This window comes from Lemur catta, chromosome 22 (genome assembly GCF_020740605.2).
Source record: "Lemur catta isolate mLemCat1 chromosome 22, mLemCat1.pri, whole genome shotgun sequence".
Taxonomy (NCBI): domain Eukaryota; kingdom Metazoa; phylum Chordata; class Mammalia; order Primates; family Lemuridae; genus Lemur; species Lemur catta.
In genome coordinates this window covers 2936784-2953538 of record NC_059149.1, presented here as the reverse complement: position 1 = coordinate 2953538, position 16755 = coordinate 2936784, and the positions used below count along the sequence as shown (strand labels likewise).

Here is a 16755-nt window from a genome sequence, read left to right as displayed (position 1 = left end):
GAGTTCTGAGCAAGGGCAGGCCAGCGGAGGCCGTGTGAGCACTGGCCCCTCTGAGCAAGGCTCCCCAACGGAGGGTCGCTCTGACAGAGTCCTCAGCCTTCACGGCGCGCCCTAGGATGCTCTCCCGCAACTGCGCCACCGCCTGGCTCTGCTTCCTGCCTCGGGGTCCTCGGGCTGTACCTCCAAACACCGACCTTCCTCCCCGTTGAGTTGGGGCCACAGGCCTCTTTGGGCGAAGACTCATGCCCTTTTGCCTGGAGCTGGAGGAGCGGCCCTCACACAGAGACGGGCACGGGCAGGCTCTGCTTAGTGCCTGTGCCTTCTGCCAACGCCGGCCGAGCCGGGGTACAGAGGCCTACGCCGGGGAGAGGGGGAAGGGAATCCATTTCTTATCCCAAATTGGGATATAAACCCTTCTGTGGGACTTGGTGCAGAAACGACCACTGGAATGGGGTTCAGGAGCACCAGGACCCCTGATCATACCTTCGGTGATGGTCAGACTCCCCAGGCTCCAGTGGGGTGACTAGGGTCCAGGTTACCCTGGCAGGCTGTGCGTGTGTCTGTCTGCCTCTGTCTGTCTTCCTGGTCCATCGGTCTGCGGGCCTGGGCCACACTCATCCTTGCAGAGACAGGATGGGCATCGTCTTGAGAAAGCTGGCCTAAAATTACAGGCAGGATTTCTCGTCAGTTCTACCCGCATGTGCTGTCAGATTCCCTCCGAGACGGAAAGTTAAATTAAGTTCTCATGGGGGAGGCAGGCAAGTCCCCAGGAGCTCTAAATAGATCCTTCTACCCACACCTGTGAATGGATAGATTTGCAGCCGCAGGTGGGACAGCTCCAAGCTGTCTGACTCAGTGGAGATTCCAGTGTCTTTGGAAGAGGAGCTCATTTTTGGTGCTACCATCCTAACTCAGGCTCGTGTCCATGCTGGGCATGTCCCACCTGCGTGTGTACAGCCTTCTCTCAGACCTAGCCTGACCCCTTGGAGGTAAATGTGGCAGCCACATCTCCTACTGTCAGTATGCAGTGGGGGAAGCCCTGTCCAGGGCCCCAATCTTCCCAGGAGAAGACAGGAGTCTCAAGGAAAGCCCGAGGAAAGCCTTTGTGCCCGGAGCCACCCTGGTCAGGCTTCCTTTACTGGGAAGAGCTGTGCAAGCCGCCCTGCCTTGGAGAATGGCTCCTGACAATGCTTCTTGGGACAAACTCGTCTTAGTGAACTCAGAGAAAGTCCCTCATCTTTCTCTGCTGTCCCCAGGCCACCCCCCCAGACGTGGCCCAATGTGGAGAGAGGAGGAAGGAGGGTCTCCAAGGGGTGGCAAGGAGAGGGAGGGCCTGAGGGAGGCATTGGGGTGCTGGGAGTGTCACGCACATGAGTCCCTTTGGCCAAAAGCCCCACAGGAAGGTGGGTAGGCACGTTTTCATGTTCAGATCTCTCCCCGCAGCAGCATCTATTCATCTATCGCCTCCACAGAGTCCTCATCCTTCATCTCCTCTGACTGCTCCTTCATCGTCTCAGTGTAGTCAGTGTCCGACAGTGATGCCACCTGCTGCACCAAGTCCTTGTCACTGGGGATCTCTGGCTGACACGGTCTGGAGAAGGGGTTGAACCAGTTCAGGGAGAAGTCCTCGCCAAAGGTCTCTTTCACCAACTGCCAGCTGCCGGTGTGCTGCCTGGGCTGATTCTTTCATTTGAGCTGCTCAAGCCCTGTCTCATCTGCACAGATGAAATGCACCTGGGTCCTAAACATCACTGATATGAAAATGAGGAAGAGCAGCCCCTCAAAGCACAGCAGGATGAGGCGCATCACCGTGGAGGGTGGTGAGAAGGAGCTGCACTTTGTCCAGTCTTCCTCAAAGCAATGCAGGAAGTGGAATCCCACCACGCTGAGGGCGTGCAAGGACATGAGAGCTATGCGCATTGTAAACAGGACGAAGTACTTCTGGTTGTTCTTGCCGACACAGTTATTGACCCCGGGACAGTGGGGGTCCATCTTGCGAATGCACTGCTTACAAACACTGCAGTGGTGGGCTCGGTCAGGCTTGATGCCGCAGCATTTGGGACTCTTGTACACCACCTGCCCAGGCTTTAACTGTAAACTCTCGATGAATTCTTTAGTGGCATTTCCTTTGGGCACTGCCCCTCACGGGGTCCGTCAGCATGGCCCAGCAGTGGGAAGCCAGGGCCAAGAGGGCCAGCAGGTTGAACACAATTCCACTGATGATGCTGCACACGTCGTCTCTGGATGGAATCAGCATGACGAAGAGGACCACAAACTCCGCACAGAGGACCAGAAACCAGGTGACAATGGCACAGGCAATTCCACAGCCGTCACGGATAAACCACATGGTTCCCACAGGACCAGGGGAGGGTGGTGGAACACACTTCTCCAGCTGGAGGTGTTCTGGTTTTTGCTCAGTGTCTCAGAAATGCTGGGTGGGGATAAGCATCATAAGCTATTCTGCCACCCACGCTGTCGCCTCCCCCTGCAGTCTCCAACCAGGACAGGGCTGGGGCTGAGGTGAGGGCTCCTCAGCAGGAGGCGCCGCGGCTCCCTGGGCTCAGCCAGACACCAGGCAGCGCACAAGAGAAGCCCATCAGTATCTTTTTTAAAACTTAACATGTTCACTTTTCCTCAGCATTTATCAATTTTCTTACATCTCTTATAAAAGGAAAGAATGTTTATGCTGCTTATTTGATTGATGGGAGATGTACTCAAATGATGAAGACAAGGAGATTAAGGATGTTTACAGCTATGGTTAAATCAAATAAAAACAAAACTTTCCAGCTCATGGAGGTTGTAGGAAATGCCATTTTCCCCTAACACACTAATATTAACACTTGAAGCACATAGGGACCTTGAAGTCCCACCAAATAAAAATTCCCACAGTGTGGGAAGTGGGCTTTATACCACAGGCATGGCTGCTTACATGCTCATCAAAGAGCCCCTCTGTCCAGCAGATTCCAGAAACTCTGGCATTTTGTAAAAGACCTATGCAAACATGCTTCACTAAGTTAAAGGGTAAGAATTGTTTTGCAAAGAAATAAAAATTCAGGTCATAAAATGTTAAGATATGCTCACAGCAACAAAACTCTATTTTAGTAACATATCCTATGTTTTTATGGGACATGTCTTTCCCCACCACAAACTGTGAGCTACTGTCACCTCTATAAAACACTACTCCCTAACCTTCAAAGGGAGAATTTAAGAACTCTGCACAAAAGCAAACAAACAATCAAACGAACAAACAAAACCTCTGTAAGTTCTGGTCCCCTATTGAATTTTATAGAAGAATCTGTATGAGGCCATGAACCAGTCTTTCTGCATCTCTAATTCTGGAGAAAACATCAACAGTAGCGACAGAAGTGTCCTTCTTTTGTTTCTAAGTTGAATCCACTTTCAAAAGTTCTCTGAGTCCTTCAGACATCAACCTGGATTACTTAGTGTACAAAATTAAAAAATAAATAAATGCCTCTTCCAGCCATTGTAGCCAGAAACATCTAGGTTTTTTGTCACATTTATTGGTCAAATCTCCTTTGCTGAGGGATGGAATGTCTTATCTTCCTCCTTCCTAACACAAAGAAAATATATTTTATAGTAGATGCTTTGTTATGGAGGGGTCGGTTTCCAAGAGATTTTGTGATTATTATAAGCCTGTCCTTACTCTCCCAGGAAACTATTCAAAGGTGAATGGAGTTTGCCATGATATTCAAATGAAGAAGAAAAGAAAGAGTGGTTCATTTTGAGAGTATATTGCTCTTTGTCTGCATGTTAATTAAGCTAAAGTGTGTCCAGTCTCCATTAGGAGATCTGTGTCTGAGCTCTAAGAAGTTATCTGAGATCTTAGACTATAATCCACGTCTCCAGAAAAGCCAGTCGCAATAAAGAATGTTTTAACTGGCAGAACTTCAGTTCATGTAGTACTTAGAAGTCACTTGTCTAAAGCAATTTATTACCAAAAAGAAAGATTATGAGAGCCTGCAATTAATTATCCAAGAGTGTTTTTATCCAGTGATAAGTTTCTGGAGGCATCATTTGATACTTGTCTTCTTTTTAAATGGTGTGGGAGTTTGGAGTCCAGAGAAAGTAAAAAAATATGGGAGGATATGGAGAGACAAAAGGAAGGGAGAGAAATAAAAGAGATAGAGAGGCAATGGGAGAGACAAGAATTGCACAGGTAGAATAAATGTCATCTGTCAAAATGTTTCATTTCTTGCTAATAAATTGGGATATACACAAATCTCAGTTTTCTTAAGGAAAACATACATTTTTGTCATCTGTAACCCATTCTAAAGCTATTTGGGAGAGTTATAATGAACTCCAAAGGATCAATATGTTGGAGAGGAGAAGCAATTCAGATGATTCTAAACAGTAAGAATTAATTTTGTAAAGTATATTGGTTAATGCGTACACATACCTAGCAAAATGAGCCAATATCCCATTTCCATCTCAGTCTTATAAGCTTTGATCCATGACCTGGGGCGTGGACGGTGGGTTTCTTAGTCTATTTTCTGCTGCTGCAACAGAATGCCACAGATTGGGTAATTTTTAATGAACAGAAATTCACTTGACTCATGGTTCTGGAAGCTGGGAAACCCAAGATCAAGGGCCCACATCTTATGAGGGCCTTCCTGCTGTGTCATAACATGGCAGAAGGCATCAGGTGGCGAGGGACAGAGAAAGAAAAAGGAAGCCAATCTCCTGAGACAACTAACCCACTCCTGTAATAATGGCACTAATTCACTAATAGCAGCAAAGATTTCATGACCTAATTACCCGAAAAGTCCCATCTCTTAATACATCACAATGGCAATGAAATTTCAACATGAGTTTTGGAAGGAACATTCAAACCATAGTATTCCACTCCTGCACCACTCCCAAATGCATGTCCTTGTCACGATGCAAAATACATTTACTCCATCCCAATAATCCCAAAAGTCTTAACTGGTTCCAGCACCAACTCAAAAGTCCAAAGTCCAGAGACTCGTCTGAATCAGATATGGGTGAGACCCAAAGCACAATTTCTTGTGAGGCAAATTCCCTCCAGCTGTGATCCTGTGACATCAAAACAGCTTATCCACTTCCAAAATACAATGTTGGAACAGGCATAGGTAGACATTCCCACCTCAAAAGGGGAAAATAGGCAAGATAAAAAGGGTGACTGGTCCTGGGCACACTGGTGCAGGGGTTGGGCTCCTATGGCCTTAGGCAGCCCCGTCCCTGTGGATTGTCTGGGCCCAGTCCAGCTTCAGCTCTCTCAGGTTGGAGTCTAGTGTCTACGACTTTCTCAGGCTCATGCTGCAAACTGGTACCTCTACGGTTCTGGGATATTGAGTGGCCTCACTAACATGGCTCCACTTACTCTAGTGGGGACCCTCTGGTGGCTCTGACCCCACATTTCCATGCAACATTGCCCTAGCAGGGCCCTTCTGTTTTGGCTCTGCCCTGCAGCAGGTCTGGACCCCCAGGCTTTTCACAGCATCCTTGGTGGAGTGAGCCATGTCCCCACAGCTCTTGCCTTCTTCTTTGGGAAACTCTTAACATTGGCAAAGTAATCTAAATTCAAATGCTTCCGAATGTTTTAAAAGTGTCACCAGCATGGTTGTGGGTGGGTACATCCTTGTAGAAGTCAAGAACATGGAGTGATGTTTTGCTTCCTCTGGCAGGAACCAGAGACAGGACTTGGAGGGGGGGGGGGCGTTTTTGACGCTGGAGTACATTAAAAGCTTAGACTCTTCTGGGGGCAAAAGTACGGACCCTAGCAGCTTGGCAGTGTGCTAGAAGCTGTGGCCAGTAGAGAAGTCAAAGAGAAAAAGCAGATGATGAATTCTAGGATAATAGAAGCTGGGATTGTGTTTTTAATTTTCACTATTGTGCACTGTACTTCTTTTACGTCATTGTGTTAGCAAAGTCTAATTCACAGCCCTTTTGGAAGTTGTGCTTGAAGGAATCATCTCTGCCCATGTTCTTTGGCAAAACAGACCAGAGAGAATAGTTACAGCATGGAATAATTACGGTCACAGACCTGCGGGAGGAGATGCAGGGAGAGGACCCAGCCTCAGCCTGGAGTATGAGGAGCTGAGGGCACAGGTGGGCCCATGGAACATTCCAGTGCTCCTCAGTTTTCTTAGAAATACTTGCTGGCATCGACAGAGGGCTCAAATACAGACCACTGAACAGTAAAGGGAAGGGGCATCTCACACTGGAAATTGCTTGGGAGCAGAGTAAGTCATGCTTTTTGACAACTGTCTACAATATTTGTATTAGCAAAAAAATAATAAATAAATAAATGAGTAGTTACTGTAGTTAAATATTATCTTTCTCATATATATCCTCTAAAATACAATTAATGAATATCTTGATATTGTCTAAAAACCAAGTTGGTTTTTATTTCTTATTTTCTGTTCTCAGACACCACTCTGCCAGCCCGAGGAATAATTCTTAGTGAAGCGCCTATTCCGTGTGGAGCCACGAGATGTCAGGGTAAGTTCAGCCATCTCGATGTCGCCTGGCCCTGGAAACAGCTAAATTCTTTTTGCCTTTTATGACCAAGAGGAACTTTGAGAACCTCAAGACCCCTCAGGATTAGGTCCAGAGACCACAGCGGCCGCTTCCCTGGGAGCTCTTCCTGCCTGTTCCCAGCCATCTTCGGTGGAGACTTGACCAGATAACGCAGGCCTGCGTCCTTTCTGGGACGCAACCACAGGAAAATGCAGTCCGAGCGTGGGCGTGCAGGGACCTCCACCGCAGGTCCTGCCTCTGCCCTACCTTCCCGTCCCTTCTCCCTCCCTTCAGTTAGGCTGTGGGGCAGCTGAGCCAGCCTGCTGGCCTGGAGAGGTGTCTGTCTGGGCGTGACAGCCTGCCTGCCCTTGTCCCAGGCACCCCCAGTCTTTACCAGCGATTCTCTTAGAGACCCCATCACTTGGCTTCAGAGACGAGCAAACGTCTTTGTTAGGAACACTTGCTTCACCAGGCTGATGCCCCCACCTCCTGTGAATCCCCTACTTCCCTCACTGCTGCTTTTACAGGCCAGGAAGGAGGACCGAAGTGACCTTCAGTGTGTCTCCTCTTGGTCAGCCCAGGGCAGTTCCTGGACCCAGCAGTTTGCAGCTCTTCTTAGAAGGTGGGCACTTTACTCACTTTGTCCCCAGGTTTGGTTCATTGTTGCCATGGTGAACGTCCTCAGTATTTTTTAAATATTACATTGATAACAATTACTAAAGAGAACTTAAAGTATGATTTGTGGATCAGTGTGTGGTAGTAAACAAACAAGGAAAACAGTATATGTTTTGAGTACTTACTTTATTTCACCTAAATATCACAAGACAATAAAGTAATTATCACCCTCGTTTGATAAATGGGGAAAGTGTGAGCTCGGAAATGATTCAATAACTTGTTCATGGTCTTATAGCTAGTGAGTAGATGGAAACACAGGTCTGTCTGATTCTAGAGCCCTCTACATTTTTTCTTTTTTTAAATCCCTTTGTTTTCCATACAAAATGTTATTTGGTAAGTGGGCCTGAAAACCTTTCTGAATAAGCAGTTTTAAGAAGCTGGGTGAAAATCTATATGAACAAAAGGCTCCTTGGAAGAGTATAAACCCCCTCTTCCAGGGGGCTACAACAGACTCTGAAATCACCCATCTTCATCGTTTGGAGCTGCCATGTGCTTCTGGCCCTCTGGCTAGAACTGCATAGTCAGCATTGGAAATAGAGGCAACCATTAGTGGTGACAAAGACAGTGAGTGTGCAGGACAGAATTGAGCTGCATTTCTAGGTTTGGATAGAACAAGTGATAACTTATAATTATATAAAATAAATGATCATCACTACCATCCAAGCTTGTGTGATGGATGTCATGTAATTTTTTTAAAGACAAACATTAGTAAACCAAGGCTGTGCCTATTGCAGCCATTATCTGTGCTCTCTCCACATCCCTACCTGCCCCCACCTATGGCTTCATACAAAATCTGAAAATAACCAAATGTCCATCAACAAAAAGTTAAATAAACAAATTTTAGAATATTCATATAATGAAATACTACTTAATGAAAGGAACAAACTAACGATACATGTGATGGCATGGTTGAATATAAAAAAAATGTTAAGTAAATGAAGCCAGTTAGAAAAGAGTATGTGCTGTGTAATTCTATTTGCTGTATTTGAAATCCAAATTCAGAGAAAGTTGATCTGTGGCAACAGATACCAAATAGTAGATGCCGGGGAAGGGTTGCGGGAGTGTGGAGAATGGCCTCCAAGGAGTATGAGGGAACTTCCTGGAGGGACGTAAATTTTCTGCTTATTATTTTGGGTGACAGTTACACATTATACAAGTCTCAAAAACTCATCAAACTGAACATATGATGTCTGAGCATTTTATTTTATGATAATTACATCTTGACAAAAAAAAAATCTAGACTACTGAAAATGTAGCATTCACTTGCCCCTCCTGAAAACAAAATGTAACAAATCAAAATTCCTTATTAGCTTATCACTCAATTCCTGATTACCTACGGAATCTATGAAAATTAATCAAATGGAGCTCCTCCACCTGCGCACCCAGGCAGCGCGGGCACCCAGGGTAAGGGGCAGCGGCCCCGGGGGGAGGGCCTTGGGGGTCTCGGCAGGGGGTGCAGGGGCGGGGGCGAGGCGGCACGAGGGGGGGAGCCCTGGGCCTTGGGGGTCCCGGCAGGGGGTGCAGGGGCGGGCGCGAGGCGGCAGGAGGCGGGGAGCCCTGGGCCCTGGGGGTCTCGGCAGGGGGTGCAGGGGCGGGGGCGAGGCGGCAGGAGGGGGGGAGCCCTGGGCCCTGGGGGTCTCGGCAGGGGGTGCAGGGGCGGGCGTGAGGCGGCACGAGGGGGGGAGCCCTGGGCCTTGGGGGTCCCGGCAGGGGGTGCAGGGGCGGGCGCGAGGCGGCAGGAGGCGGGGAGCCCTGGGCCTTGGGGGTCCCGGCAGGGGGTGCAGGGGCGGGCGTGAGGCGGCACGAGGGGGGGAGCCCTGGGCCCTGGGGGTCCCGGCAGGGGGTGCAGGGGCGGGCGCGAGGCGGCAGAAGGGGGGGAGCCCTGGGCCCTGGGGGTCTCGGCAGGGGGTGCAGGGGCGGGGGCGAGGCGGCAGGAGGGGGGGAGCCCTGGGCCCTGGGGGTCTCGGCAGGGGGTGCAGGGGCGGGCGTGAGGCGGCACGAGGGGGGGAGCCCTGGGCCCTGGGGGTCCCGGCAGGGGGTGCAGGGGCGGGCGCGAGGCGGCAGAAGGGGGGGAGCCCTGGGCCCTGGGGGTCTCGGCAGGGGGTGCAGGGGCGGGGGCGAGGCGGCAGGAGGGGGGGAGCCCTGGGCCCTGGGGGTCTCGGCAGGGGGTGCAGGGGCGGGCGTGAGGCGGCACGAGGCGGGGAGCCCTGGGCCCTGGGGGTCTCGGCAGGGGGTGCAGGGGCGGGCGCGAGGCGGCACGAGGGGGGGAGCCCTGGGCCTGGCCCGGCCAGAGGATGAGGAGGGCGCGGCAGTGGCGCCCGGGCAGCCCCTCGGGAAGGGGGACCTCCTCGTGCCGGGGGGCGCCCCAGGGAAGGAGAGCGGGGAGCCCCAGGAAGGCCCCAAAGCCGGCTGCCCGCCCCTGAATGGCCCCCCCAGGACAGCCCCGCGGCCGGCAGGAGCCCCGGGCGGCCGCAGACTCCCCTGGCCCCAGAAGAGGACACCCGGGCCTGGCTGCCGCCCGGGGCCCCAAGAGAGGCGACCCCGGGCCGAGGGCGCTCTGCTGCCCCGACCGCGCTCCACGGGCGCCTGTCGCCGCTGCTGCCCTTCGGCCTGTGCGCGCCGGTGAGGCCGCTCGGGGAGCCGGGACGGCGGCGTCAGCGGCGTCTGCCAGGGCTTCCCCGCGTCTCCCTGCTGCGCACCGACTGGCCGCCCACGGTGCACACGCCGGCCTGCGAGCCCCTCAGCCTCGCGGCCACCTGGCTGCTGGGCGCCGGGGGCCTGCGGCTCACCGCCTCGCTGGGCTCCGGCCCCGACTGCCGGGGCGGCCGGGTCAAGTGCGGCAGCGTGTGGCAGCGTCTGATCTGGGTCATCACGCGAGGCCAGTGCCTCTGCCCCGGGGCCCAGGTGTTCGTCCTGGGCCTGGCCTCCCGCATCGCCTCAGTGGGGTTTGGGCCCAAAGAAGCGTCCGCAGCTTGTGCCGCCGCCCTGCTGGGCAATCAGCTTGGCACTGCAGTTGGCTTTTTGCTAACACCCGTTTTAGTGCCCAACACACACAATGACACAAGCATCCTGGCTTGTAATGTCAGCACCGTGTGTTACGGAACATCAGCAGTTGCCACACTTTTATTTATTTTGACAGTAATTGCTTTCAAAGAAAAACCTCAGGATCCACCAAGTCAGGTTCAAGCAGTTCTTCGAGACAGTTCCCCTGAAGAGTACTCCTGTAAGAAATCAATCAGAAACCTGTTTAAAAACACTCCTTTTGTCCTTCTGTTGACTAGTTATGGTATTAAGACTGGATCATTTTTTTCATTCTCAACATTATTAAGCCAAATAATATTGACATATTCTGGGGGGAAGAAGTGAACGCGGGAAGGGTTGGGCTACCCCTGGTAGTGGCTCTATTCTTTGTGGCTTGTGGCTAGATCGTACCAAAACATACCAACAGACTACTCTGATAGTTTCCATTTTGTCATTTATGGGAAGGGTTATGTTTACTTTAACATTGGACCTCGCATACATCATCACCGTGTTTGTGACTGGAGGGGTCCTTGGGTTTTCATGACCGGTCACCTCCCTTTGGGTTTTGAATCTGCCGTTGAGCTCACTTGCCCTGGATCGGAAGGCGCTCCGTCTGCTCTTCTCAGTGCTGCTGCGCAGATGTCTGGAATCCTGTTCACACTGGCTCAAGGAAAGCCCACGTCAGACTACGGTCCCAGAGCGGGGGACATTTTCCTCTGTGCCTGGATGTTTAGAGACATCATTTTAACAGCATTAATCAAGCCTGATCCGAGAAGACATAACATAAATATAGGAATTACTAATGTCGATATTAAAGCTGTGCCAGTTGACAGTCCCACAGATCAAGAATCAAAAGATGTTATGTTGTCCAAGCAGTCGGAATCAGCAATTTGAGGTGAAAGGAAAAGTTACTATTCTGCAGTAATTGGGATAAAGTGTGATCATCCTTGGAGAGATATATGAGCACCACGGTTGGGTTTATAGGTGGTAGGGAATGGATACTTACTTGAAAATTACTATATGAACTCCAAATGCACAGATATTATTTTGCTTAATTTAAGCAATACTTTGCTTAAAATACTTTTACATGCATACTGTTAACACTACCATTTATCAAATAAGCGTCCCATTTGTGGTCTTATATTGTGTGAAAGTAAGCTTCTTGACATTTACTTTTCAAAAGTAGGTGTTTTCCTTTTTTTTTTTTATAGAAAATAGAAGCTTAGAAGACTTTGTAAGATGATAATGTGGGGGTCGATTTCCGTAAGACATATAAGAGAATGTGAAGCTTATACATAAAAATATCCAATGAAACTAAATGTACAATATATTATTCCCAATTCGCTACTTTCCCATTGTGCTGATGAACTCTGCAAGCCCCTTCAGTATCAGTACATGTACCAACATGACACAACTAACCCACCAAAGGATAGAACTGGGATCAGACTTCCATATGACCTGTAAGATTTTTTCCCATTTCTTACACTCTTGTTACAAAGTGCTTTGTAACACGTCCTGTCAATGGTCACAAAAACTATTGTATATACAGATTCTACACATGACTTTGGTTTTAGCATTATGCTCTAATGAAGTTGTAGAGCCTAGATACAGGCTTATCATCTTGAGTTCTTTTCTGTGCTGCCTTTCTAATATGATGGAGAAATGCTAACACTGTATTTTTTTACTCCAACTTGAAATAGAGTAGTTTATTTACTAATTGCCTTTATTTACTCTCTTCTTTGTTTAAATATATAACTTTAAAATAAGAAAATTTTATCATACTTGTTACTGGCTGTTTCATGATTCCTCCTGTCACACTGTGTATATCTCCTTGAAGATTCCTAAGATAACAAAATCTACAGTAACTTCAGATAGCCTGAGTCTCCCCACTCAGTGGAGACCTCTTGAGTGCTAACCGTTTTAATTCTCCAGTGTCATTGTTAGGACCATTCTCCTCGGAGGATACTATGCCGAAGTGCACACCCCATCAGCGTCCTGGGAAGTAGATTCTCTTCTTCACCACAGTGTACGCTGTCACCACACTGCTGGGACAGTCTGCTCTTTCACATGCTCAGGGTAAGGAGAATAGGACCCAATATATTCCCACAGTGCCTACCGCTGTGCTCTGTTTACAGTGAGAATTTAAGTGTTGTTGATGTCCTGATTCTCTAAGCTCATAGGGAAAATCTTTACAGAAATGACATTTGATCAGCCATAAAATGTACATTTTGTCCACATACACCAAAAACGCCAGATATAGTGAATACCCTTGAAGTGAATAGCAATTTTGATTTAAGCAGCACATATGCATTAATTTATATTGAAATTGTGGCAGTCTCTATAATCAAATAACTACAAATTATGAAGAATCTGACCCCAGAGAATGTGTTAACAAAAGAATGGCTAAGAATGACAAATTCTGTCTCCATGCCCTTGATGTGTTTCTACCTGTCTCTATAGCTCTGGACAAGTTGTTTAACCTCTTTGGGCAGCGATTTTCCTCATCCATAAAATGAATGTGTTTAGTTTGATCTCAAAGATCTTTTTAAAATATTAAATGTCATTCATCATGGACTAGACCAAATCATTGTTTCACAGGAATTTAAATCTAGCTAGAGGAAAATTCCCTGGATAATTGAATAAAAAGCTATGATTGTTACTTTGTGAATACAAAGGACTTTTAATTCTCTTTTTAGCTTTATTAGGCAGTTGAAAGTAGCTCAGGCAAAACATGTCCAATCATTAGCTTCTTTTAATATTTACATTACAGGTAAAAAATGGCTAAAAATATATTTTAAAGTCTGTCCTAAATAATTGTTTTTATTTTTAAACTGTTAATGTTTTTTAAAATAATCATGTATTTGTTGACTTCCTGAGGTGTTGAACAAATTACAGATAAAAGTTGGAATACTTTATTATGGGAAAGCATATGCATATGTGTCATATGCATATTTCCTTGTTGATTAGAAAAAGGGTGAAGTATTATGTGATAAAATGCAAAATGAATTTTTCTGTTCTTTTGAGTCAAAGTTGTCTATAATATGCTATACAAGACAGTCGTGTGTCATTTAACAATGGAGATGCATTCTGAGAAATGTATCGCTAGGTGATTTCATCACTGAGTGAACATCATAGAGTGTTCTTATACAGACCTCGGTGGGGTAGCCTACTCCACGCCCAGGCTATGTGGTATCACCTTTTGCTCCTAGGCTGCAAACCTGGACAGCATGTTACTGTACTGACTATTGTAGGCAATAGTAATACAATAGTATTTGTGTATCTAAATATATTTAAACATAGAAAAGATAATGTTGTGCTATGTTGTAACAACAGCTATGACGTCACTAGGCAATAGGAATTTTTCAGCTCCATTAGAATCTTATGAGACCATTACTGTATACATGGTCCATCATTGATCGAAACATCGTTATGTGGCACATGACTGTATGTTTTTGGAAAATGGAGTAGGTAATCATCACTGTGTAAATTTTACTCAAATAATTTTAGGAAAGAACCTGGATGTTTTAAAACCTGTTGCATTTATAAATGCCACAAGTATAGCTTTTGCCTTTTGAGAATGTTTGAGAAATGTCTTTAAAAATATGTTTGTATGTAAAAATATGTTTGTATCAATAGCTAGAAGAATGCCTGTGTCATAAGTCACTATTCATGTTCTGATTTTTGCTTTGTACTGTGCTTATTCAGTATTTCAGACTCAAAGCAAATTTATTTTTTTATGTTAAAAAATTAATAAAATGGCAGAAATAGTGGTTGAAGAAAAGCCTATGGTGTATAATAAAAATAAAACATAAAATAGTAAAAATAATATAGTAACTATAAATATAAATATAAATAGTAAAAATAAAATAATATGCTTAGATTTTTTAAAACTTAATTTACTGATTTTTGTAAGAGATGATGAATATAATAAAATTAATACCTAAATTGTAGCCAAAAATTTAGAAAGTCAGTGGGAAAAAATCACTCAGAGATGTCTTTAAAGAAAACTATAATAAAAAGGACATTATTTTAATCTTGCTGCAGAAAAAGCCAATATTTTTCTCAAATAACATATTTTTGCATTTAAAGTATTATTAATAATTGTAGACTCTAAGGAGTATTTTTTTCAATTAAGTTCATGGTTCATACAATTGGATTTGGAAATAAAACTGATTTGGTTGCATTTATTTCTCACACGGAAAAGTAATGTACTTACCGAAGTGTGTCCTTCTGTCTATTAGGTAGATAGTGCTCAGCTTTTTTTAAGAAAAGCAGCATATAGTTTTATGCAATTAGCTTAGGAAGCAAAATAAATTATTCATCATCTGTCACCCTGATAAGCTCTAACCGTATACTTAAGTTTACCTGTTTGGAAATGTGAAATTTTATTTCACGTTCAAACAACAAGATAGAGATCTGTGGACTCTCATTCCAGTGACCTGCTTAGGGAGTAAAACTGAGTTAAGAAAGAGTAGCTGGAAGTCTGTTCAAGAAGGAAAATACAGGCTTGCAGTGTGTACAACTCATGAACTTCTCTCTAGGGGGAAAGCTAAGCTGTTACCCGGAGGTGTGTTTTCCAGTGATAAGCAGATGATAGCTCTGTGTAGAAATTAGATGTGTAAAAAGTTGATTCAGTGCAGAGTGTCATGCAGAGTGCAAACTCCTGAAATACACTGTGATAATTTGGATCTCCCTATGCCCTCCCTCTGGACACTTGTTAATTATCTGTCTACTACTTGAAAAGACTGGAACTTGGTAACTGGAAATAAATGGAATAACTTTTAACAACCAAGTGGCTGAATAAATTGTGGTAAATCCCTACAAGGGACTATTAGGTAGCTGATAAGTAGAGTTAATCAGATCCATATTGACGTGGTGCGCTGTTTGTGATATAGTAAGTGAAAAAACAAAGTTTCAGAATAATGTGTTATTGTAAGAATTTATTTGATCACAACAAATCACAAGAGCAAAAATTCCAATATAAGGTATAAAAACAGTCTAGCAAATGTCATACTAGAAGACTTAATAATGGTCAGATTTAAGAGGGAAAACTTGGCAGATCTATTTACAATTCCAATAGCAACTGCTGTAAGGAAACAGCTCAGGAAATGCACAGACTCTAAAAGAAAAACCAGGAAAGATGCCTTAAGGATGGATGGATGGATGGATGGATGGAAAAAAGAAGAAAAGGGAAAAGAAGGGGATGAAGGAAATTACTTTTCTTCATCAACCTAAAGGAACCCATTTATTTTTTTAGCATCTTATGTTCCTAATGATAATTTTACTGCCAAAATGTCTTTTCTTCTTTTCATTCTTAGTGTTCTCATATTTCATAATCAGGATTTAGATGTGAGTCTTATCTATCTAAAAAAAAATACATTCCCTTTCAGCTCTGAAAAATATTTTCATATTGTTTCTTAGATAATTTAGACCCCTCAATTTCCCCTGTTCTGTGTTCTGGCACTAGGACTTACTGGCTGTTGTACCTCCTGGATAGATCCTCTCTCTGCCCCATTATTTCTCTACAACTTTTCTGTCTTCTTTTCTTCTTGCTGTACAGTCTGGGAATTTCTTCACTTTTTATCTTTTTTAATTAAAAGGATCTTTCATACATTTGTTCCATTTCATGGCATCCTGTTCTTGCTTTATGTATAAATTGACTTTTAGGTTCTTTTCTGTGCCCTGAATTATCTCTGTATCTGTGTGTTTATGAGAGTGACAGAGAGAGAGAGAGAGAGACAGAGAGAGAGTGTTATCCTAAAATAATTAAGAAACTAGGAACTGTAATTGCAATTAGAGGACAAGAGATGCTCATAGATTTCTGGAAGATAGACAACATATTAAAAGGTATTGATGAGTGAGAAACAGATGAGGAAGCAAAGCTGCTTCTTAGAATGCATGCTGAGAAATGGATATGGAAAAAGGATTGCAGTTCCATTACCCAGATGATTCTAGACATTTTACTTAATTCAGAACTTTCACTATTGTTTCATAGATCAAATATACAAGGGTATGTAATATCTATACTTTAAAGAATTTGGTGTATCTCCATCACCCCACTTAAGTCATTTAAAATTACCAATATTTAGAAGTTTCCCTATGTGCTTCTTTCGGATCACAGCCCTCTCTCATCTCTGATCTTGATTTGTGTGTAAGTCATTTTTTCTATCAGTTTTTTAAGTTTTGCCATTTATGTTTGTATCTATAAAATATATATATTTTTATTGAATTAAATATAATGTTAATTATATGCATATAACAGGTTTTTTGGTGTTGAACTCATATAAATAGAATTATGCTGTAAGTGTTCTAAGACTTGCTTCTTCATTCAACATTATGTTCTTGAGCTTCATCCATGTTGAGACATTTAGCTGTCATTTATTCATTTTCACTGCTGAACTTTATTTTATTGCATAACTATATTACCATTTATTGCTTCAGTCTACTTTTATCAAAATTAGGTGGTTTTCAGTTTGGGGCTATTGTGAGTCATGTTGCTATGAATATTCTTATAAACATATTCTGTTGAATGAGTACTGTACATAATTGTTGAAACAA

General features: G+C 44.9%; 1 protein-coding gene and 1 pseudogene across 1 annotated transcript; one reads left to right on the top strand and one right to left on the bottom strand.

Annotated features, from left to right (window-relative positions):
* Positions 1-1449: 1449 nt before the first annotated feature.
* Positions 1450-2452, bottom strand: LOC123626385 (annotated as a pseudogene).
* A 6083-nt stretch (positions 2453-8535) lies between these two features.
* Positions 8536-11091, top strand: LOC123626712 (feline leukemia virus subgroup C receptor-related protein 1-like). The gene is given in 5 exon segments (XM_045535948.1): positions 8536-8580; positions 9613-10525; positions 10528-10569; positions 10572-10730; positions 10733-11091. Coding segments are annotated over 5 exon segments (1518 nt in total).
* The last annotated feature ends 5664 nt before the right edge of the window (positions 11092-16755 follow it).